Below are 24,142 nucleotides of genomic sequence, written 5' to 3'. Positions count from 1 at the left end.
ACTTAGTTACTTTCCACCACTGACAAGGGATAGTGTTATAGCAATAGTGTACGTAGATAACCTCTCCTCTTTAAAGACAGGAAGTATTACGCAATGTTATCTCCTCATCAATGTCATTTTAAATCATTATGAAATTACCCTTTCATTTATTAGATTTTTTTTTTATTTATCTATTATTAGACTTTTTTTTGCTCTTTACTATGCTGTCAAGTCAATCACCGGCGGGTTGCCAACGGACAACCAACTAGCCTATCACCGCGCGAGTGTCCCTCTGTGCGATGGGACCAAGATCTGCGCGTGAGGGGGCGGAGACATGGGAAATGATCGAAAAGGCGATTGGTCGTAAAAAAAAAACTATGGAGCACGTGACATGTCTCCGCCTCCGCTCCTCACGGGGCAGCGAATGTGCAACATTTTGTTCAAGAATGAACTTTTAAAGGGACAGTTGACTCAAAACGACTTTTTTTGCAGCGACTATGATCACGCTTTGGTGTTTATCCACTTAAACCCCAGCATCGGTATTGTGGGGAAAGCTTTCGCTGAAAATAGCAGAACGACAAGCTCACAATGCGACGCGAGCTTGTCAATCGGCTATTTTCAGCGAATGCTTTCCCCACAATAAAAGAAATCAGACAATACACTAGTATTGAGCCCTGAGGGACTCCAGTGACCCATATGGGGTTTAGGTGGTTAAGTTCTGTTTATTTACATCCTTTATTACTCGTGTGTGGTAGGGTAGGCTATTTTACACACACACACACACACACACACACACACACACACACACACACACACAAAAGAAGCATCTATATCATGACATTTCTCTCCATCTCTGACATCTTGCTGTGGTTTTTATTACTACATTTTTGATGAGTCACTTAGAGAAGCCATTGTTTGCTTGCTAAAAGCAAAAATAGGTGCATGATACACAGGATGGTCTAAAATAAATAGTTTCAAATATAGTGAAAACTAGCTAATTATTTAATTGGTTTCCCCTACATTTTCAGAGTCCTGCGGATACAGGGACACTTCAAAAATTCAGACATGCGAGCTGTTGGCTTTGTGAGCTGCTAACAGCCAGAACACTGTTCAATGTCTGTACATAATATGGCATACATATCTAATGCAATTTATCACAGGCCACTGTCATCATGTGAGTGTAAATGGGGACAAAGGTCCTATTGGCAAACTTCAAACCTATCAGCAGCAAGTAGGTTGCAAGGATGATTTTAATGTATCGAAAGAAAATAACAGATCACACTGCACTGAATAGTCGCACCTTTTATTATAAAAAATATTTACAAAGATGCTACAATGTCGTTTTTTTCCTTAATATAAAAAAATGCATACATTTTACAATGGTGTTTAGTCTTTGACGTTCTAGCTCCCGTTTCAGACCAGAATGACATCCTTCAGAGGAGTGTTGTTGTTGTTGGTAAGGTATTAAGCGCATCATAATACTGTATATTTTTTGTCAATACACTTTCTTTTTTTTTAGCCTGAGTAAACCTCTTTATCATGATAAGGAACAATTTTCGAAAATGCATTTAAATTTCTTCCACATCTTTTAGGAGAAAGGCAACTGTTTGTATTAAAGGACATTTTGAATCGTATACAATCATTTTGAAACGTGTAGGATAGAGCTGCATAGTGATTTGAATAGTAACCCGGTTATTAGGAATTAAAAAAAACTAAAAAAAAAAGCAGGGAATAAATAGGTACTGCATTCAAAAAGGAGGGGGTGGGCAGGTACGTTTGATAGATGTAAAATAATTTCATTGGGACTTATGGTTGATTTGAGAAGTCAAGATGGCATGTCTGTACCTATATATAATAAATACAATAAATAAAAAAAAGTAATAAATTAGATGGGTCAACATATATATTTCTTCGTTTGTAATAAAACAAATGAAAAAAAGACATATGGCTTCTCAATGCATTTATCGCCCGGGGGTTTCTCCAAATGTTTCATTATCGTATGAGATCTACACATTAAGCCAGGGCAGGAGACTACCTTTTTTTTGTCCAGTGGCTGACTCTTCTACAAACTCACCAACCATGTTTCGCCGCTTTACCAGCTTGACCACATTTTTAGTAATTGAACAGGACCTTCAAATCATAATTACCTACTATAAAACGGCTGGTAGAGTAGAGAGAATATGCAGCCACAAACATAACTTACCATCATTAGGCCAGTGGCTAATGGTAATTTCCTGCCCTGCATAAAGCTATTGACAAAATGAAAGAAGTGTCCGTAAAAGTGTGACAATGCCAGTCCTGACACCCTTACAATCTACTTGACATACCAAACCATGGGAAGACATTGTGTTGAGGCTGGCTACATTTAAAATCTTAAAAACTGCTCCAGAGGGGGGAGGAAAAAAAATGATATCAAATGATACTAAAAATCCCCCAGCTGTATAATGCAAAAAATATATTTCTATATACACATACGTACATATACATATATTTCATTCATAATTGCTCAAATCTTTAGGAAAATATGCATTGCTTCATAGATTTGGATTTACAATTTGTTCTGGTTTCTGGTGTATGTAGTGTACTAAGATGTTCCTCAGTTCATGTAACAATAAATAGAAGTTGAAAAATAGGTGGAAATATGACAAGAGGGAGAATGTAGGACAGAATGTAAGACAGAAGTAAACATGGAAAGTATGTAAATAAAAGAATCATGATATACGTAATTATCTTTGCCTTCTCACAGATGTCACTTTTGAGTTTTGGATTTCATAAACAGTGTGGGAAACTTAACTGTGGCCAGAACTGTGGCCCACTGGCCACAGTGGCTTGTAAATCCTCAAATTAACTTGCCAATTCAATTATTTGACCAGCCAATGAGACATTTTAGAATGGAAAATAACTTCCAAACAAGGGTTGGCTACCTGTTGCATGGCCACATTCAAGGAGCTACAAGCCTTTGGCTATTGGCTGGTGTTAATTTCCCACCTTGTTCACGAAACTCGGACAATCTCTATGCGTAGTAACACCGCATACAGAACAAGCACACGTGAAACGTGCATAGTCTGATCAAGAGTCTTAGTTCAGTAACAGGCCAGAAGGGAATGTGTTCCGAGTTTCAAGAGCCCACTATGATCTCCATGATGTGGTCTAGTTCATTAAGGTCTGACCTACAACTTGAGCTGGAGCTGAGAGGTGTGGGCCCATGAGAGGAAAGGCTCTCCAAGAGGTCATAGGGCCCCATCTTAGGTGCACTCTGCATGCCTGTGAGCACCGTGTCAAGGTCATAATACGACGCATCCACGTCCGAGAACAGTTCTTCAAGCGCGGGGTCAGGGGTCGGGGCTGCAGGGTGCTTGATCTCGAATGTCCCGAACACTTGCTCGGTAGTCCTGGAGTCCCCCGCCAGGCTCTCCCCATCTCCCTCCTCTCCCTCTGACGCACACTCCTCACTGTCCTCTTCATCCTCCTCACAATCACCATCCTCCTCATCCTCCTCCTCTTGGTCCCAGCAGGGCCCCACACCAAAGGGCCCCACCATATAGGAGGCAGAAGAGGAGATCTGTGGTGAGACAGGCGACAGAGTGGACATGGTCACTTCGGTCTCCCCTTCTCCCTCCATCACCACCTCCTCTGAGTGATAGCCCTCCTCCAGCCCCACCACTGAAAAGGGTTTGGGGCTCTGGCTGGCCTGTGCTGCTGCGGGATCCGTCTGTCTGCACAGCACCTCAGTGGCCACCAGGCGGTCAGCAGGGGGGCACTGGGCAGCAGCCAGCGCCTGGGTCATGATCTGCCAGGTGCCATCTCTGGTCATCTCCTCCTGAATCTGCCGTACTGTGTTGGCTATGAGCACCGAGCGGCACAAGTTAGGCTCCACCAACATGTGGCACAGCTGCAGCTTGATCAATGACATGTCCAGTAGTGACTGCCTCTGCAGGCCATAGGAGGAGCAGGACAGCGTTCGCGCCGAAGAGGACACTGGCTGGCCCTGCTCATTGCTCACAGACACTTCCTCCTCCTCCCCAGAGTCGGAGAACTTGCGCTTCGTGCCCTTCGGGAACATCTTGCTCTCTGCAGCAGCGATGGAGAGGAGACAAAAATAGAGTTAGAACCCTGCAGTAAAACTTAACCGGGAATCAACAAACTTATCTCACTGACAAAGACACACAAGAGGCCTACAGTTCAGCTAGTGCACTAGTAAAAATCACATTGAGGAATAAATGCTGTGTAATTAATTAGGTAATATATGTGATGCAATGGAGCAATGTGATGTAATATCTGTGTATGCTAATGAGGGAAATAGGCACTACAAATCCAGCTAAGTACCAGCAGAAGCTTATAAATAAACTACAGACTAACAAAAATCGTTGTGGACTACAGTGTATAGTAACACTAAATGGGTATGTTGTAGCTGTTCTTGTTTTTTTTTTTCTAAAAAGTTTTTGCTATACCTTTCCTGTAGCGAGGCACAGGCAATAGCATAGCAGCGCGGTCCCGGCTGCAGCGCCTCAGTACTTTTGTACGAGCGACAAGCAGCTTTTTGTTCAGCACCATTTCTGCCCATTTTAGGCCAGTCTGAGGCAAGACTCCTGCTGGGCGGAACAACCACACTTTTAACAGACCACTGAGCCACCGAAAATAGCATGGTTACCAACTAAAACACGGCTGCTGCATCACAGTTAGTACACACTGGTAAGAGACCCTTTGTCAAGAGAACAAAACCAAATACAGCAACAGCACTTAGGTTTCATAATCAGCGCGTTTTAATACCGTCCCCAATGCCACCTGTGGTCAAGAAAATAACCTAATCAATGAGGTTCAATTCCTTATTAAAAGGGAAAAGTTACGGGAATCTGAAAAATGATATTGCATGGCTGATATGCATTAAACACCGCTACTGTTTACAAGTGATATCATGTTTCAACGTCTACACACTGCGCTCTGAAAACCAGAACAGCAAGAATTTCACTTTCTCTTCACTATGAAGGGGGAGAAAAGTCAAGAGTGAACTTCCTTATTCCTTTAAACACTGAAGTGTCTTGCAGGAGAAAAAACAACACCCATGTCAATTTAAAGGGGTGCTGACTCACAATATTGGAGTAAAGAAAGGGATTGAACACTCAACGTGGCTTTAGGCATTTCATTTTCCATCATACTGAAAGACAAGCATTGCCCAGGCGCGTCTCCCTTGAATGCAACCTGTGGGCAGGGCATTTGGGTTACTTTGCGCTACAACTGTAATACCTGGGGAATGATTTCAACTGCATCTCATTTCTGCATTTGTGTAAACATTTTAGGACAATTTGAAAACAAATCCACCCAAAATGATCAAAGGGATACAAATCAAAATCATTGATACCGTTTTGGACAACAAAAAAATAAGTAGAAGCATAATGTTATGGTTTACAAATTACAATTCTGAGATTAAACTGACAGAAAACAACTGAGTTCACAACAACACAGGTAGACCACCCTCCCACCCCCCTATAGCCAGGATCATTGCTAGTTTAATTGACACCAACCCCAGGTTACACAATTCTGTTCAACAACAACGCACAATCTGACAGACTTTTTTGTCATCGTTCAAATCAAGAATGAGAGTTCCTAGTACACAAACAATCCAGTTGGATAGGTTTTAACAATCAGTACACAAAAAGCAAGAAAACATTACAAGTGAATGGGAGATGTGTTGAAAAAAATCCCTGAACTCCTGAAAAATCAGAAGAAAAAAATCACAACTGTGAATACTGCACAAATGTTAACATGAAGAGTATGTGGTGCACAGAAAATTGTGACTTATTTTGAATTACTGCATAATTATTCATTGTTACCTCTACTGAACTACTGCCTTCACTAGAGGGGGGTAATGTGCTTCATTCACACAGCCTAGGAACAAATGCCCTATAATGGAGAAATGTCACAGAAGAGAGCTATAGTCTTCAATCAAATATACAATAAATGACTCCATAGTATACAGATCATATTCTGAGAAATTACGAAAATTCCCTACTTTAATATTTTCTGAATTCAAGTCAACCCTCCCTTGCATGGATGTGCATCTTTCAACACTTTCTTGTATATTAGGATCCAATAACAGACCTCCTTAACAGTGGATAGAATGAGGAAAGTCAGTAAAAAATAAGTGGCCTAATGATCTCACATTGCTAATAAAAAGGTGAGAAAGAAACAGCAGTAGACATCAGTAGTTTCCTTATGTAGTGGCCTCTGGTAAAGAGAGACACTAGAGACCACTAACTGCCTAGAGGAAAAGAATGCATGTGTATGAATAGAAAACTAAGCAGGTTAATATGTCTACAAATCGGAGTTAATTACATAGCAAACAAGACAGCCTTTCACATTATAAAATAATCACAGTTACGGTTATATAAGCATTTGCCACTGAACACAAATCTGACTTATAATATGTCACATTCCATTCGCTAATGCAACGTAATGTGTCGGATAGTAGAACTGTGCTAGCAGCCAAAAAGGAGCCAAAACAAAACAAAATGTAGCCTAACCTTCCTCCTCTACGTCAATGGCTCCTAACATGACCCATCCCCCACTGCACACACAGAAAACCAGCACTTTCACAGCTCGCTATCTTATTTGAATGAATAAACTGTCCCCAACGCGGTGTAATAAGCAGGCATGCGTCCTGCACCCAACGACATAATTAAATTCATTGTTTGTACTCTAATCTTAGCTGCCTGCGATGAATGTGGAAGGTCTGGGCTGCTCTTCACTCGGAGTGCCGCATGCTTTGTCTTGGCGAGCATCAATTCAGAAGGAAGCTGGAGCGACAATGAGGCCATTTTGCGCTAGTCGCTAGCTAGGCTAGGTAGCACCAGGCTAATCCGTGGGCTAAACGCGCTAACTTCAGCGCGGGGGCTAAACTAAATGGCTTAGATGTGCATTGGAACGTAAAGATGCCACCGTGGGGACATAAAGTAGCGGCTTAGGGCTCTGCTTAGCCTACATGAGCCTATATGTTAGCCCAAAAACGACTGCTACCAAGCATGAGCTAATTAGCTAAGCGCCCACCCATCTCTCCGCGGTCCTTCCTCCTCCTAGCAAAAAAACAAGAGTTTTCACAGTGGCTGCTTTTACTTTTCTATAAAATCACAACGTCGCGTCGGCCCCCGTTGATAAGCACTGTCGACTGACTCGTTCGGCATCGTTACCTGTGTTCGTCTTATTTGATTCCCGTCTCGGTCATAGGATCGTCTGTGTTGAAGCGGAGATCAGGTTGAGATGAGATCATTCATGCCACGGCTTCAAAACTACCTCGTCGTCTCTGCTGTTGTGGAGGACGGCAGGCAGGCAGGAGGGAACACACACACACATACACACACACAGACACACAGTGGCAGGCGGATGGGGGGAGGGGAGCCTCGCCTGATAAAAGTGGCCAACAAAAACTATTCAATATGCCTTACATTTCTTTCCATACACACCACTGAAACGAGAGTATTTTTTTTCTTACTACAGTTTAACGACGAGGGTTATCAATGGCCAAGAACAAAATACACATCTCATTTTTGGATAACCAGTATACCATACTATTCACAACATTTTAATGGAAGCAAAAGAGAGACAACTAAAAGTAAAACTGTCTTCATACAAACAGAGCTGTTTTTTATGCCCAAAGTAGTTGTAAATTTAGTAGACCATAATGTTGTCCCAAAAGTATTCTTATGGGTGGCGAGTGATGATGATTCAGTGAATTAAGTAATCTTCTGTTTGGAGAACATAACTACACTAGGCAGAAATAGGTCAAGTTACAAAGTTTATTAAACAAATAGATCATATATAGGCCTATTATACTGGACACATTACAACATGGAGGTATGAGTCATAACATATATAGAAAAGAACGGAAATTAAGAGTATGATATGAAGTACACAACAAAACTAGAAAAGTGCGCTCCTTGGGCAGATCTCTGCCAGGCTGGGCTGCAAGTTTTTGCGTTTGTGGTGCTCCTTATGGGCAGAAGTGATGCGCTTATGGAGGTGTGCCCTAGAAGCCCCTCAACATGCGATTCCAATTTGGGGATGATTGGATGTTGCATTCATGATAGGGAGTTTTTTGTTAGAAATAGGCCTGGCCACAATGTTATGACAGGCAGTATGCCTGAGGGCCCCCAGGGGGCCACAGGGGCACCATTGCTCCTATCGCCACCAAACGTGGCACAAACACTGCTCCGATCCACACCAAACATGGCACAAACACTGTTCAGGGGTCTGTCAGTCACCCCGATGGCCCTGTCAAGGGCTCCCGGGGGCCACAGGCGCAACGTTGCTCCAGTTCGCACCATACTTGGCACTAACACTGTTCAGGGGTCTGCAATGAGAATAGTCACACACAAAAAACTAAAATTGCACTCATTGAGCGATACAGCAGTGTTAGAACAGTGTTTAACACTTCAAATGGCCATACTTCAATGAGCATTACTCGGATCAGACCAATATAGGACTAGTATTTTTTTAATGGGGTGGAGGTTCTTCCATGGCCTTCTGGGAGTGTACGTGCAAAGTTTCACACCGATCGGCGCAGCGTTGTCCGAAATTAGCTGCTCACAGTCTCACAGATGCACGGACAGATAGACAGACGCACGGAGAGTGGTGAAAACATAATACCCGCTCCCAGTCATTCTGGCCTGGCGAAGATAACAGTTGCATCTTGTATGATACAGTGTCCTGATAAGCATTGACCATACGCAGTAGATGAGAGTGAATGAGTACATGTACTGGTCAAATAGATAAAGGTCAAGGTCAAGATATATCATAATGATAATAATAATAATGATCATTATAATAGAATAATATCAATGTGTGCATACATATCATAGTCAGACCCTGAGGAAGAAGGAAATTGTGTTTATGAACGATATGAATGAATGAATGAATGAATGAATTTTATTTCGAACATCATTAATAAAAAAAACAAATAGAATACAAAACTGTAGAAAAAAAACAAAACAACAATGTCCGAAAAGGAGTAGGATGAAGTCTAAAACTTATAAACTCCTACCCCCTTTTTCACTAGCAATTTTCACATTTTTTTGAAAAAAATGTAATGTATTCACACCTAAACATCTCCACTGCACAATAAAAAATAACCGCAGTAATAACAGAGATACAATAAAATTAAAATAAAACCAACCCTACTAGTAGTTACTCTATCTACATAGGTCAACATGGCCCCTCCTCAACCAAATATCTCTTAAATATGACACATTTATAAATCTTCTTGAAGTGATTCAAATTTGGACTTTGCTGAACCTCCAAACTCAGTCCATTCCACAATTTCACTCCATGAACTGAAATGCACATACTTTTCAAGGTTGAACTAACACAATGCATTTTTAGATTAAGTTCTCGTCTTAAATTGTAACCCCCCTCTCTGTCACCAAACATTTTTTGTATGTTACCTGGCAACAGTTTGTTTCTCGCTCTGAACATGATTAGTGAGGTCTTATATTCAACAAGGTCCATGAACTTCATGGCATGTGATTTTGAAAATAGTATATTAGTGTGATCTAGATAGCCTACCTTGTTAACTATTCTAATGGCTCTTTTTTGCAGAATGCATAATGGTTTTAGATTTCCTTTATAAGTGTTACCCCAAATCTCTACACAATAATTGAGATATGGTAGTATAAGTGAGCAATATAAAATATGAAGTGATTTATGATCCAAAATGTGTTTTGTTTTCCCCAGAATTGCAATGCTCCGTGCTAGCTTGCTTCTTACATAACTTATATGGGGTTTCCAGCAGATTTTGTGGTTCAGTAATACACCCAGAAATTTATTTTCATATACCCTTTCAATGTTAACATTATCTATCATCATTTGTACTTGTATATCTATTTTACGGTTTCCAAATAACATAAGCTTAGTTTTGCTCAAATTTAGTGATAATTTATTTATATCAAACCAATGTTTTAGTTTATTCATTTCTGTTGTGGTGACCTCCAAAAGCTGCTGTAGATTTTCCCCTGAACAAAATGCATTGGTATCATCTGCAAATAAAACAAATTTCAACATATTTGACACACTACATATATCATTGATGTATAAAATAAACAGTATTGGGCCTAACACTGACCCCTGTGGGACTCCACAAGTAATGTCGGCCAATGATGATTTATAGTCCCCCATTTGAACAAACTGTTGCCTGTGTTGCATGTAACTTTTCACCCAGTTTAATGCCACCCCCCTTATACCATACCTTTCCATTTTTTTAATTAATATTTCATGATTAATGGTGTCAAAGGCTTTTTTCAAATCTATAAATACTCCCAAAACATATTTATGACTATCAATACAGTTAGTGATCTCTTCTGTTAACTCCATCAGTGCCATTGCTGTTGACCTGTTCGCTCTGAAACCGTATTGACTGTCTGTCAGAATTTTATGATTTTCAATGAAATTATCTAATCTCACAATAAACAATTTTTCCAATATTTTAGAGAATTGGCAAAGCAAGGATATCGGCCTATAATTGGTGAAGTGATGTTTTTCCCCGGCTTTATATACCGGAATAACTTTGGCAACCTTCATTTTCTGTGGAAATGAACCAGTTGTCAAAGATAAATTACAGATGTAGGTTAGTGGGTCTATAATACAGTCAATTACTTTCTTGATTAATATCATATCAATTCCATTCCAATCGGTAGATGACTTGTTCTTACACTTACTGACAATTTCTATAATTTCTTTTCCCTCTACAGCTTTCAAATCAATTGAGTTAAGATTTCTAGTAATGTTCCCCTCAGCATCCCCACCATTACCTGTGACATTTATGTTCTCAGCCAAGTTTGGCCCTATATTTATGAAGAAATTGTTAAAGCCACCAACCACCTCATTCATGTTGTTTAGAGACCTCTCATTGTCAATAAAATATTCAGGGTATTTTCTACTATTTGAACCATTTCTGATAATACCATTCAATATCTTCCATAAGCCCTTAATATTGTTTTTGTTATTCTCTAGTAATTTAGTATAATATTCTTTCTTGCATGTCCTCATAATATTAGTTAATTTATTTTTGTATTTCTTATATTTATGTTCAGCCTCTACAGTTCTTAGTTTTAAAAATTGTTTATAAAGAGTGTTCTTTTTTTTACAAGCATTTTGCAGTCCTTTTGTAATCCATGGCCTGCTGGTATGGTTTTGGTTTTGCCTGCCATTGCATTTTTTTATTGGACAGTTTTTGTTGTATAATGACTTAAAAGTTTCAAGAAAAGTTTCATAGGCTTTGTCGATGTCCCTTTCTTCATGAAGGTTAATCCAATTTTGTGCCAGTAAATCATTTCTAAATGCATCAATGTATTGCTCTGTTCTTATTCTCCTGTATTTAATTGTATGGTCCTCTTTTCCTTTCACACAGTCACAGTCATGTATCACAAAAACTGGCAGATGGTCACTGATGTCGTTTATGAGCAGTCCACTCACTAAACTGTTCTCCATGTAATTTGTAAATATATTATCTATTATTGTGGCACTTTGCACTGTTATCCTACTTGGTTTAGTGATCAAAGGATATAAACTCAAACTATACATTGTATTAATAAATTCCTCTGTCATTCTATGTTTATTAGGATTTAATAAGTCTATGTTGAAGTCCCCACAGATGAATGTAACCTTCTGATTGGTACTGGCAAATAACACCTCCATACTGTCCTTGAATTTTTCAATGCTTGAGTCTGGTACTCTATACACACAACTGCAAATTATATTTTTTTGTTTTTCCATGCAAATCTCTACTGTGATACATTCCATCAAGTCATCAATAGTTGTTGTCGATAGCCTACCTTACAACCATCATAATCAAAATACATACCGGTATGTACATATACATACATAAATGCATACGTACATACATACACACGCATGCATACATAATTTTATTTAATTAATTAATTAAATCTGCTGAAATGTTCACAGTGAACATATAAGAGAACATACTTTGTGTTGTCAATCCTTTGCATGTCACATTACATAGTGTATAGTAATACACAACTAGAAAAGTGTGCTCCTCAGAGCACAGGTCTCCACTACCCAGGGCCCGCAAACTTTGGTCATAGTCACTTGGAATGGGATCTGAAAAATCTAACTGATCACATGACCCCAGAGATATAGTGTACCAATTTGTGTGAGTTTTGGAAAAGAATCTGTAGGAGTAGTAGCAAAAAGTGTGTTTTGAAGAAAACACACTATGGCAGAAAATGTAATCTGGCACAAACAGGGCCTAAATGTTGCTTCATGATCCAAGCCTAGGAATCCAGGGGGAAAAGATAGAATAGTTTATTTAGAAGTTTGCAGAAAAAAGCACATGAAAGTACAGTTCAAATACAGTGGGCTGTTGTAGCACCACCATGAGGAGATTTGAAACATTTGGGATGGACGTTCTTCCTTGGCTTAGTGGGAACATGCGTGCAAAGTTTCCCAGCAATCGGGCGCTACATTCATGATGTGTGGCATTCTGTGCAAAACGACCACCCCCACAAACTTTGGAAGGCAATCATAGCCAATCGGAATGGAATATGAGAAATGTGAGAGATACGTCTTACCACTGTGCCACTAGCCTGGTAAACCCTCCCTCCGGAAATCTCAATTTTTCCGGAGGGAGGGTTTACCAGGCTACTGTGCCACCACCAAGCAACTGCTATGATACTGAACAGACAGGGGTTCTGTGTCTTGCTGAAAGGCACATGACTATTGGTAGGGTCAAACCTCCGACCTTTTACGTATGGATTGGAGTGTCTAAATCAGTGGTTCTCAATGTGGGGGTCCAGGCCTTGAGGGGGTTCTAAATTGACCCTTACAAGTCTGTAACTCTGACAGTATACAAATGGAACCAAATGGACCCTATCGGGTCCATTTGGTTCCATTTGTACACTGTCAGGGTTAAGGGAGGTGAAATTAAAAGGTTTGAGAAACACTGGTCTAAATACTAGACCACTTTGTTGCTGGTATGTGCATCCTGTGTTTGGATGTGGGAGGTCAGTGGGGTCCAGGCACTAGAGATCACAGGGGCAGTGGTGAAGGGCCTCGGCAGCTGTCATTATTAGTACAAGTCCAATTACATTTCATTGTAATGAAAATAACTTGTGGGAAAAATACACAAAATCTGCTCATGTGATTCATGAGACCCCTACTTCGTTCAGTGAAGTCCAGGGCTGAATGTGACAAATATTGAGACCAAATATGTACAAATATGTACAAATATTGGTAATTTGCCAATATGTTATTTTGTGAAATAAATGGGTTATATTTCACTAATAGTTATATTATTCTTGTGGCATAAACATTAAATCATCCTTAACCTTCAAGTTAAATGTATTATTTCCGTTGACTTAAAAATCATTGTTTTATTTGATGTCCTTCCTGCCCTGGCATTTGGCAAAATTCTAGGCCTGCCTTAAAAATATATATATTTTAACCACTTTCAACCTAGCGTCCCTATTTTGGGCATGTCATTATAGGTGAACATTAAAAAAAAAAAAAGAATTCTACCACAAATTAGCAGATCTACAAGCTCACAACGCTTCGCATTGCAATTTACCATTTGCAATTTAGGCATTTAGCAGACTCTCTTAATCCAGAGCAATTTACAGTAAGCATGTAAACACGAGGTAATACATCGAATGCATAGAAATAGTAATCTAGTATCATAGGTAAACCAATAACCTATCAGTCTAAGACAGTATAATATATATATATTTTAAATCTGTACATTGAAACATGAAACTATACAAACTATAGGATGCCAGGTCAACAAATGAACCCGTCATCTGTCTACTCTACATACAGTAACATGCTATCTAAATTACAATTGCAACACGTTGTAAGCTTGTACGTTCTGCTATTTACTCTATGAATAGCCTACAGGTGTATCTTCAGATTTCCATGGGCACAAACATGTTTGAAAACTACTACATTTAAAGCAATATATTACTACAATCATGGCTGCTTGTTTGTTAACCCTAGAATGTCTGTATTCTTACATACATGAAATGTATGTAAGATCACAGACATTCTAGGGCTACTTGTTTGTATCATTAGGGGATAGGCACATAGCCTCAGGACTTTGAGGTGAAGAAAGTTGAAACCAATGCCATCTACCAGGAGAGATACAAAATGCTCATTGCACAGTCACAGAAGATATCGCAACGCGGAACCATTTTTCAAAGAATCCATCAAAGGGGAATACTTGAGGGGGACATTTCAACCCAGTACCGACACTTCCGTTTCCAACCATTTCTACCGGTCGGTGAGTAAACGGAGGGACACCGCCGCTAGAGAGCAGTGTTGCCATGTCCGCTTATTATAAGCGACTTTGGGCTTGTTTTTTTGTAAAGTTGCTTGTAAATATTGGTCGTGCAGTTTTGGTAAGTGATTGATTGATTGATGTAGTTTATTTAGAAAGACATGAGAATAGTACATGACAGTACATAACAGTACATGGAAGTACAAATTCACAATACAAGGTCTACTAAACTGGAAACCCTCACTAAGCTTGTTTAAGATGAGAACCCCATGCACACAAATCATGATGAAATATAAGAGGCAGGCAGATATACACACTACTATACAGAATGTCATACAATCAGCTTTCAGGTTACTGGTATGACGAGAGAAAAAAAATATATATATATATATACAAAAGAGGAAAATGAAGGAGGGGGGGGGGGGGTAGGGGGGGTAGGTTAAGACTTAGACAGGGGCCATTTTCGAATTGCAGCCTCCTGAAGGTGTATCTTTAGGGCAGTTTTGAAAGTGAGTAGGGTTTTACACTCCTTTACTCCTTTTGGTAGGGCATTCCACATTTTTGTTGAATAGCATGAGAACGAGTTCATACCCTTAGTTGAGCCAAATCTGGGTTGAACATGATCCGTGGAGCTGCCTCTGGTGTTATGATCATGGACTGCATTAACATTTTGGAAGTATTTTGACAAATACAGGGGGATCCCAATGTTGTGGTGTATCTTGAAGACCAGGCCCATAGCAAGTTGCTGTACTCTGTCCTCAACCCCAAGCCATCCAATCCTAGCAAAATGAGCAGGGGTTAGATGGGTTCTGTGATTGAGGCCAAGAAGTAGCCTTACAAGTTTGTTTTGGGATGTTTGGAGCCTTGTTTTTAAGGTGTGATACCATGAAGTGCATGCATAATCATAATGACCTTGAATGAGGGCCCCTGCAAGAATCTTCAGAGTATTCTTACTGACTAGGCGATCAATCCTCCACAAATAGCGTGTTGTTTGGTTGACAATTTTGATCACTTTTTCTGCGTTTTTGTTACCAGAGAGGTTTGCCTCCAAGATGGAGCCCAGGTAGGTAATTTCATCCTTTCTTTGGATGACATCATCACCCACTTTGATCGTGAAACTCTCTGCCTTGCTAAGGTTAGGACTGGACCCAAAGAGGATGGATTCTGTTTTACCCAGGTGTAATGAAAGTTTGTTGTCAGAGAGCCAGATGCAGATCTTGTTGAGTTCGGAGCTGAGAGTTTTCTCAACCTGCAGCCTGTCCCTGTCCGAGACTAGCAGGGGCCGGGCCGAGTCATCTGCGAACAGCAACAGCTTGCAGTCGCAGGCCGATGACATGTCATTCACATATATCAGGAACAGTAAAGGTCCTAGTATACTTCCTTGTGGGACACCACAAGTCACAGGGAGGGGGGGGGGACTGGGTGCCGTTTACTTCCACCACTTGCTCCCTCCCTTCCAGGTAGGATCTCATCCAGTTCACTGACGTATCATCAAAACCTATTGCTTTGAGCTTATTGATCATAATTGGGTGATTGACGGTGTCAAAGGCCTTCTGGAGGTCCAGAATGACCATGCCGCAATATTTGCCCTTGTCGACATCTTGTTTGATAGAGTCGTTCAAATAGAGAAGGCATGTGTCAGTGGAGTGGTTTGTTCTGAAGCCAGATTGGAATTTGTAGATTAGATTTTTTTCGGCAAGATACTTATCGACCTGTTCATAGACTATTTTCTCCATGACTTTCGAAATGGAGCTAAGTGCAGTTGCTTATTTGGGCTTGTTTCCATATGTTGTTTAAACCAGTGGTTCTCAAACATTTTCATGTCAAGGACCCCCATCTGAAAATATTTTGTGAAAATGAAATAATAGCATATTTACATGCTCGTTGTGAGCTTGTAGATCTACTATTTTCAAATAGCCGTTGCAGGTTTAAAGTGCTCATGTGTGGTCGCTTCTTTTGGGGTTGTTTTCATTGACCTGGCTGCTTATTTCTCTCACACAATCTGGCAACGCTGGAGAGCACCCTGCAACGACGAGGAGTCGAGGAGGTTTCTAGAAACGTGCACCGCAAGTGGACGGCCACTCGCCGGCAGAATCGTCTCTCTCTCTCTCTCTCTCTTCTCTCTTCTTCAGATCTAAGTAAAGGCATATCAGACTACTGACTACACAGATGGCTAAATGGGGAGAAGGGGACCCTCGCTGGATCGTGGAGGAGAGAGCTGATGCCACTAATGTGAACAACTGGCACTGGTGAGACTGAGAGGATGAGGACAGGAAGAGACATGATGGGTTCAGCTAAAACTGAGCTTTGCTGTAATAATGAAAGCTGTTTTTCTGTCGGGCTTGGGTTATCTTTACAGTCTTCATAACGCCATTATGGGATATACTGGTGAAGTGAAACATTGAATTGCATCATATGTTGATTCATAAAGTTGTATTTGACGAATATAGGCTACGGTTAGCTCAAGTTAGCTAGCTCGTTGCTAGCAAGTACAGCCCCCCCCCCCATATTAACATTACAATTACAAATAACAGGACAAAATGCAGTTACAATACTAGAAAAATAAAAGAAAGAAAGAAAAAATAAATTAAATAAGCAAGTACAGTTATCTTCTGTGATGGCAACGTTGTCACATCACTGTGTGTGTGTGTGTGTGTGTGTGTGTGTGTGTGAGGGGGGGCCTTTTGTCTATTGCACGCGAGTTGATGTGTAATAAACCTGGGTATCACATGTCACAGAGAACAGAGTGAATAAATATGAATTACCTAGTGACTAGGTAGGATATTGTTACTGTTATATTGTTAGCGAAGCATAAAAGGTGTTTTAAAAAATAGCACGTAATTTAAAACTTTGGTTCATGAAATATTGTTTAAATCTATCTAATTATGAATAATTATAATAATATAATCAAAAAATATATATATATGTAATTATGAAATATTTTTTTTAACAGAAGTCTTATATTCTTGAATGGACACAGTTTCAGGTTATACTAGTTTTTTACACTTAGTAATTAAACATAACCTGAAAGCACACAATGGTAGATATTATGAAAGCCGGTTAGTAGTAAATATCAAGCTATTACATCACATAACTTCATATTGTTCAAGTGATATTGGAGGGTTTACGGCTAAATGCTGTTTAATCTCCATGGTAACTTAATTCAATGTCAATAGAATGATTTGTGCCGAGGGCTGTCACGATTATTACATTTTACTTGACGATTAATTGTCACTCAAATAATTGCAATTAACGATTTAATTGTGTTTCTGTAGTTGGCCGTTGGAACACACAAAATAATTTCTGTTTGGCTTTTAGGCTTCTCAAACAAAAGTTACACAGGGCAGATATAACAAAAAAATTACATATTTAATAACTTTAAAAGAAAATAGTGGATATAGTAGCCGATCTACAAGCTCAAAACATTTTGAGCTTGTAGATCGGTGTTTCGACACGGTTTGAGCTCGTAGATCGGCTATTTCCACTATTTTTTTTAATTAAAAAAAGTGATTTTTTAACATGGAAATGATTATGACTATCAAGACGATTATGCAAAAAAATATTGTGATGAATTCAAATAATTGCGATTAGACGATTATGTAATAATTGTGACAGGCCTATTAATTGTGCCCTTTGCTTTCTGTAAAGCGCCTGTTGAAACTTTTGGTAAAAGGGCTTTACAAATGAATTAGTTTGACTCATCTATTTTATGGGTCTTCACAGGACTGAACGTGACGCGACGACCTGGTCGTCTGACAAACTAAAAGCTTTGCTCCTCGGTCTGAGCGTGGAGAATGAGGAAGGAACGTGCGAGGTCACCGAAGTGAGCAAGGCGGAAGGAGAGGCTTCCATCAACAACCGCAAAGGGAAGCTCATCTTCTTCTACGAATGGAACCTGAAAGCCACTTGGACAGGTACACAGAGTCATTTTTGTTGTAGATACTGGTAGATAGCTATAATTGTAGTTTTTGCGTTGCGTCTGTCTCATGTTTTTGTCCCTGTTATTGTAGCAGAGTGGCTCAGAACCTCTGCCTGAAGACCAAAAGCCTAAAATCTCCCCCGACCGAGGAGGAATTCCCCTTTTAGGCTAGGTGATATTTTTTGGCTTTAGTGAACCTCCCCGTGCGGGAGACCCCGGTTCGAATCCTGGGCTACATTATGCTTCACTACTAAAAAGGTGTTTCTGTGGAATACATCTCATTATAATGCATTATTGTATTATGTTTGGATTACACTTGTCTTTTTTTATTAGTGAGAAATTAAGCTTAATGAATCTGTCTTAAATACACCCTGTCACTGGTGCAAATTGTCTTCATGTGGTGTCATTTACATCACTGAATGAATATAGAGGAAACAGGATGTACTTTAGGAAATGAAGCCATTCATCCAGTGGTTGTAATAGCATGTTTATTACAGAAGTAAACCTTCAAGGCCTGGACCGCTGGCGTAGCGGTCCAGGCTCAGTGTAGCCTGACAGCGTGTTGTGGGTTCGAGTCCCGATTCCGACAGCCTTTGCTGCATGTCACTCCCCATTGCCTGTCAGCCTACTGTCCTGTCAAAGGCATAAACAATCTTAAAAGTAAACTTTCGAGTTTGTACAAGGCCAGCGAAGGGGCTTATAATAGAAAACAGCCTGGCTCAATATCTGCCACTGTAGCAAGTAATCAAACCTACGAGCCACAGCCAAAGACATACTAGCATGTGACTATTACAGTTAATAATTTCCCACTTTCACGCACTCACCACTTTCCATATTAACAAACTGGGACAAATAGGCCATGCAATAATTTGTATTCTATGTGTTTGTGTGTTTTACCAGGGACATCAAATGCAGGGATCAAATACAAAGGAAGTATTGACGTTCCAAACCTCTCTGATGAGAATGACATGGAAGATCTTGATGTAAGTTGAGCTTTGCAAACTAACCTTTCCATTCAGTATTCTCAGTGACAAGTCATTTACAGAATTATCTATCAAGCCAATTAAAGTTTTTTTTAAATAGAATATTAGCTCTGGTGAAAGGTAGGTGATCTGTCTGTGAAACTAGAAAATAAACTTGGCCTTATATTCCATTCCCACTGATCATTCCCATTCCGTTCAGAGGGGCACTTAAGCGTACATCATAGATTATTACGCTTATATTTTCTAGTATCCGTAGTAGTACCAGAGGTAGCAGCAATATGAGTACAGGTAATAACATTATTGATATGAGTCATATTATTTATGGTGGTGGAATGTTGTGATGTTTGTCCAGATTAATATTACGTTAAACAAAGATGAGCCAGAGACACCGCTGACCTCACTAATGAAGACAAAGGGAGCTGAGAAAGTACGTGAAGTCCTGGGAAGCTACGTAGGCTTCCTAAAAACGGGTGAGTGAGACCATTTCACTGATTAGGTGGTATTTCTCTTAAAGGGGAACAATCATAGCCTGGTATCCAGCCTGCTTCGCTACGTTCGGCGGACTTTTTTTTCTCTCTTCGCTTCTCAGTCTGGAGAGCCTCCTATCTCCAAGGGAGGCGGGACATGCCAAAAGCTTCGAAACCTACCGTGGCTTCTGATTGGTCTGTGGTGCGGGGCGGGACAAAAAAAAACAGTGTGATCTTTGTGATTCGTCATTCGTTTGAACAACATCCAATCAGCAACGACGTTGCACAACGTAACATATGTAGTTCCAGTGTAGTTCTGCAAAACGAGTCAATAGGGTGCTCTCCAGACTGAGAAGCGAAGAGAGAAAAAAAAGTCCTCCGAACGTAGCGAAGCAGGCTGGATACCAGGCTAGAACGATCACGCAGTCATAGTGGAAAGTAGTTTCATGTTTGAGCTTTGAAAAAAAATGTGGTCTGTAAAATCAAAGCCTTGTCCATGAAAAAAAAGCCAGAAAACAACTGACCACTGTGTAAAGTTGTGTTGGATTGTGTTCATGTCCATGCCATTGTCAGGCAGCCACCATCTAGCAACCCGGAAATGACAAGTGAAAGTAGTGAAGACGAGAGTGTGAAACTTTCTGCACATATGAAAATCTTTTTCAGTGAATTAATTACATCAACATTGTTGTTGTGAAGCAGTATTTACTTGTAGATTAAGTATTTATAAACATTGCTATTTCCATTTGGCCAAGGAGACAGGCCTACTGTAAAGTGTAAAGAATGCTATAAACCATGGGGTCTGACCTACTCAAAGTCATTTTGTCACTAGTGATTCACTGGTGATTTTGAGATCAAAACTGTGGGAAAATAAACCTGAACCAGAAACGGGTATACCCCCTTCTGGAAACCGAGGACTGCAGTTATGCACAGAACTTAATCTGACTGATTACAACACCATTTGTGGCGCTTGGAGATTGAAAGAATGACACATTAGGGACATGGAGACAAATCAAACTCAAGTTCCAAGACAGACAGGAGGACCAGTGACATGAGTGGTCTGTTTTTCTGGCTTTTTCCACAAAGAAGTCTTGAAATTTACAGACTGGTTTAAGTGGTTAACAAAGTGTGTTAATTAAATGAGGATGACTAGGTTTGTTGTAATAGAAAATAATTACGACAACAATAAACCAATGCGTAATGGCCAATATGAGAGGGCGATGACTTTTCAAAACACCAACACAATGTTGTCTCCACAGAGTTCACGCAGGGAATGATTCTGCCCACCGCCAATGGAGTTTCCAAGCCACCGTCTTCACAGTCCAAAGCCAAGGTGGATAGAATGCAGGTTGGTCCTGATCTTTTTTTTATGAATTCATCTGTGGTTGCAATTATGCCAGTAGATGGAATGACAGGTTTCTAGTAGGACAGCTCTGTCTGTTTTGGGTCTTGGATCTGCTGCAGACAATTTCCAGAAATGGATCATTAAGTTTTATTTCTGTTCTATTTCTGTTATGAAGTGCTTTTCATAGCATAAGTGATGAGAAACACATTTTGGTGCCTTAATATTTATAAAGACATATCCAAATGCCATTTGGTACCATGGTATTTCTGTGTTTTAGTACAAGTCACACATATTTCATTGATTAAATGAATGTGGGTTCCAAGATTGTTCATATCTGAGCTCCAAGATTATTATAAAAATTGTTGTGCAGGGAAAGGTCACATTTACAGTAAGCATTGCTTTGTTCTGTTTTAACAGATAAATTCCTCAGGCAGCTCAGCCCCAACCAACACTGGTGTTAAGATTCCTACTTGTAAATTCAGCATTAAGGACACCTTCCTGACCTCACCAGGTGAACTCTTCAGGGTCTTCATCAACCAAGAGGTGAGAAGCATGACATACTCCACCTTTCTTTTACATATCAATTATTAAGGTGGTGCTCTTTTTCAGAACCACTTACACTGTAAGTGGTTCAATCCTAGATTGCCTGGAAGCAAGTGGTGAGGTTTGGAGGCATCAAAGCCATGGTACCCAGACAACGGATGTACCAAATATTCCTGTGTCCATAGAGCGATGATTTTGTCGAAAGGACTCTGTTTCTGTGCAGCCTGCTTGTTCTGCAATTTTAAATCAGTTTTTTTTTTATCCCTCCCTTATCAAAAGTCTCTGTCCTCTTGTTTAGTTTTTTCATTTATTTTTGTGTTGCCTTGTAAACACCTTGTAATCCACCTGTTTTGTTAAAGGTACATTCCATAAATAGGGCTTGACTTCAATTGAGCAGTGTCCATTCTTTTTTAAATGTTCCTTGTGTTGTAGATGATCCAGGCATTCACTCATGCGCAAGCAACAGTCGAAGCAGAGAAGGGTGGAAAGTTTCGTCTGCTGGATGGAAATGTGCTGGGTGAATTCACAGAGCTGGTGAGAGCTTCTCGCCTTACAGATATGTGAACACAATACATCAGTTAGTTTCCCAGAGTTTAATATAACACAAAGTAACAAAAGCATAACAAAAACGTTATTCTATAAAGTTGTCAGTGCCCAGAGGTGTGCATTTTGCATTGGATTTGTGTTCATATCTTGGCATGCTTTTGGCTGTGTTGTGCTGTGATATTCTGCTGTCTCTCTTAATACCTTATGATTGACATAGTTTTCACGTGTCTTCTGATTAGGTTTATGAGCAGAAAATAGTCATGAAGTGGAGGTACAACACCTGGCCCTGTGGTAAGTTTGAGTTGAATTCATGTTTAATATAGAGTTAGAAGTTTGTCGAATACATGTTTGAAACATACTTCTGCCAATGCACTGGCCTTAGAGCTGGAGCTGGTCCCCGGGCTCTGCTCAATGTCTGACCACTAATATGTAGGATGGATGTAACGCAGAGGACACATTTCCACACAGGGATCAGTACCTCTTTTAGGCTTAAATGTTTTCATTTGGAAATAATAAATAGAAAATGACATGTTTATGGTACTATATGTATCATGCAATCTCATGCAGGGTGGACAGCTTATGAGACATCACACGAACAACAATGTCATTTATGTACTCATGGATACTTATTTGCCCTGCCTCCTACAGAACATTATGCGACAATCACACTGACCTTCTCGGACAGAGGCAATGAGACGGAGCTGAAGGTGGAATGTCGAGGGGTTCCTGAGAGTGAAGAGGAGAGAACGAAACAGGGATGGCAGAGATACTACATCGAAGCCATCAAACAGACGTTTGGCTTCGGAGCGCGACTCTACTGAAGATCATGTATTGTAGTATTTTTTGTTTTAGTTTTTAAATCATGTTTTGGTTTCTCTGGCACAAGATCTCTCCCAATTGAAGCTTAAAAAACTGTATAGAAAGATACATTTAAATAGGCAGAAACAGAAAAACAAATGCAACGGTCCATTTGTCTGTGTGTATGTAAAAAAAGAAAGAAAAAAGGACCTATTTAAATTCTATAACTGATGTCATAACTGATATGTTTATTTGAGTCATTCTAGAACCAGATTTCCATTACCTCCCTCAGTGTTCTGGTCTGTTGTTTATAGGAACGTGAATGGACCATGTGCCTTTGGGACACAAGACACAGGAAATAAGTAGATTAAATCAAGGACTTTATGGAACCACTAATGGAAATTGGGTACCATTCTATACGTATTTAATGATTCCGAGAGGGATGAGATAAAAGTTTTAAATGTTAGTTATTTTTTCTGTTATTTTGAAAATGCAACAAAAATATAATTTATGTTGCTTTGAAAATGAATGTTATTTTTAATTTTCTTTCTTTCTGAGTTGAGCTGTAGTAAAAAAAAAACATGAAATGCATGTTCCATTGAAAACTGTACAGTGGAGGGAAATGACTACTGGAATTGAAATATACTAGTGGACTCTGTCACCTTAGCTAAGCTGTACTGTATTGCCAGCAGTTTATTTTGTACATTATTTTTTTCTTATTTCCTCATGCACTTGACAGCCCTAAGCTGAGTTAGGAAAACATCTGAACATATTGGGTTTTTGAGCAGGATAGCTGAACATAAATGTTGGAACATGTAAATATTTTCAATTTATTATGCAGTTACCTTGCGTAGCATCTTAAAAAGGTTTGCTTTAATCGGCTTTGAATTGTAAATTCGAGAAAAAAGAAAATGTAAATTTTCATAAATTTTCTGTAATAGGGTTCATCTATTTATTCATTATTTCATTCCTGCGCATTGTACAGATTTGTTTCCTGTAATAAACCAATCCCTGTATTCACTCGATTGTTTTTATTGGAGCACAACTTTACCTTTCGTATGTATCAAATATTTTTATTTGAAAATCTTTATTTCGATCATGCAGATAAAATAAAACAAACAAAACAAATGCCACAATAGAAAAGACAAAAATACACACAATAACTTATCATCTACTAATATACTTATAATACATGCATAACTCCTATGCAATACTCATAACTATATATTCTCCTACATATCTATAATATACATACCCTTATATCTATATTTACTGCAGTATATAATA

The 24,142-nt window shown here is 39.5% G+C and overlaps 2 protein-coding genes across 11 annotated transcripts; one reads left to right on the top strand and one right to left on the bottom strand.

Moving 5' to 3' along the window:
• Nucleotides 1-1,268: 1,268 nt before the first annotated feature.
• Nucleotides 1,269-7,298, bottom strand: cdca4 (cell division cycle associated 4). 10 transcript variants are annotated; one of them, XM_080414043.1, is made up of 4 exons: nt 7,164-7,298; nt 5,811-5,880; nt 4,431-5,689; nt 1,269-4,050 (listed from the first exon to the last, which is right to left on the bottom strand). In XM_080414043.1, exons 3-4 carry the CDS (start codon nt 4,531-4,533, stop codon nt 3,098-3,100), a joined length of 1,056 nt encoding a protein of 351 aa, XP_080270169.1. In that variant the 5' UTR covers nt 4,534-5,689; nt 5,811-5,880; nt 7,164-7,298; the 3' UTR covers nt 1,269-3,097. The 10 variants fall into 10 exon arrangements, with proteins under 10 accessions (XP_080270169.1, XP_080270171.1, XP_080270167.1 ...); XM_080414045.1 differs by having other exon boundaries at nt 4,431-4,568; XM_080414041.1 differs by adding an exon at nt 5,990-6,081 and having other exon boundaries at nt 4,431-5,880; nt 7,164-7,284.
• Nucleotides 7,299-16,270: 8,972 nt separating this feature from the next.
• Nucleotides 16,271-23,875, top strand: LOC308074458 (activator of 90 kDa heat shock protein ATPase homolog 1-like). Its single transcript, XM_080413900.1, has 9 exons — nt 16,271-16,506; nt 17,981-18,171; nt 19,077-19,159; nt 19,512-19,629; nt 20,883-20,971; nt 21,386-21,511; nt 21,944-22,045; nt 22,297-22,348; nt 22,706-23,875. Exons 1-9 carry the CDS (start codon nt 16,427-16,429, stop codon nt 22,876-22,878), a joined length of 1,014 nt encoding a protein of 337 aa, XP_080270026.1. The 5' UTR covers nt 16,271-16,426; the 3' UTR covers nt 22,879-23,875.
• The last annotated feature ends 267 nt before the right edge of the window (nt 23,876-24,142 follow it).

Source organism: Gymnoscopelus braueri (genome assembly GCF_963280865.1).
Source record: "Gymnoscopelus braueri genome assembly, chromosome: 19".
NCBI lineage: Eukaryota > Metazoa > Chordata > Actinopteri > Myctophiformes > Myctophidae > Gymnoscopelus > Gymnoscopelus braueri.
The sequence above is the reverse complement of the archived record's forward strand: the minus strand, read 5'-3'. Positions and strand labels throughout refer to the sequence as shown.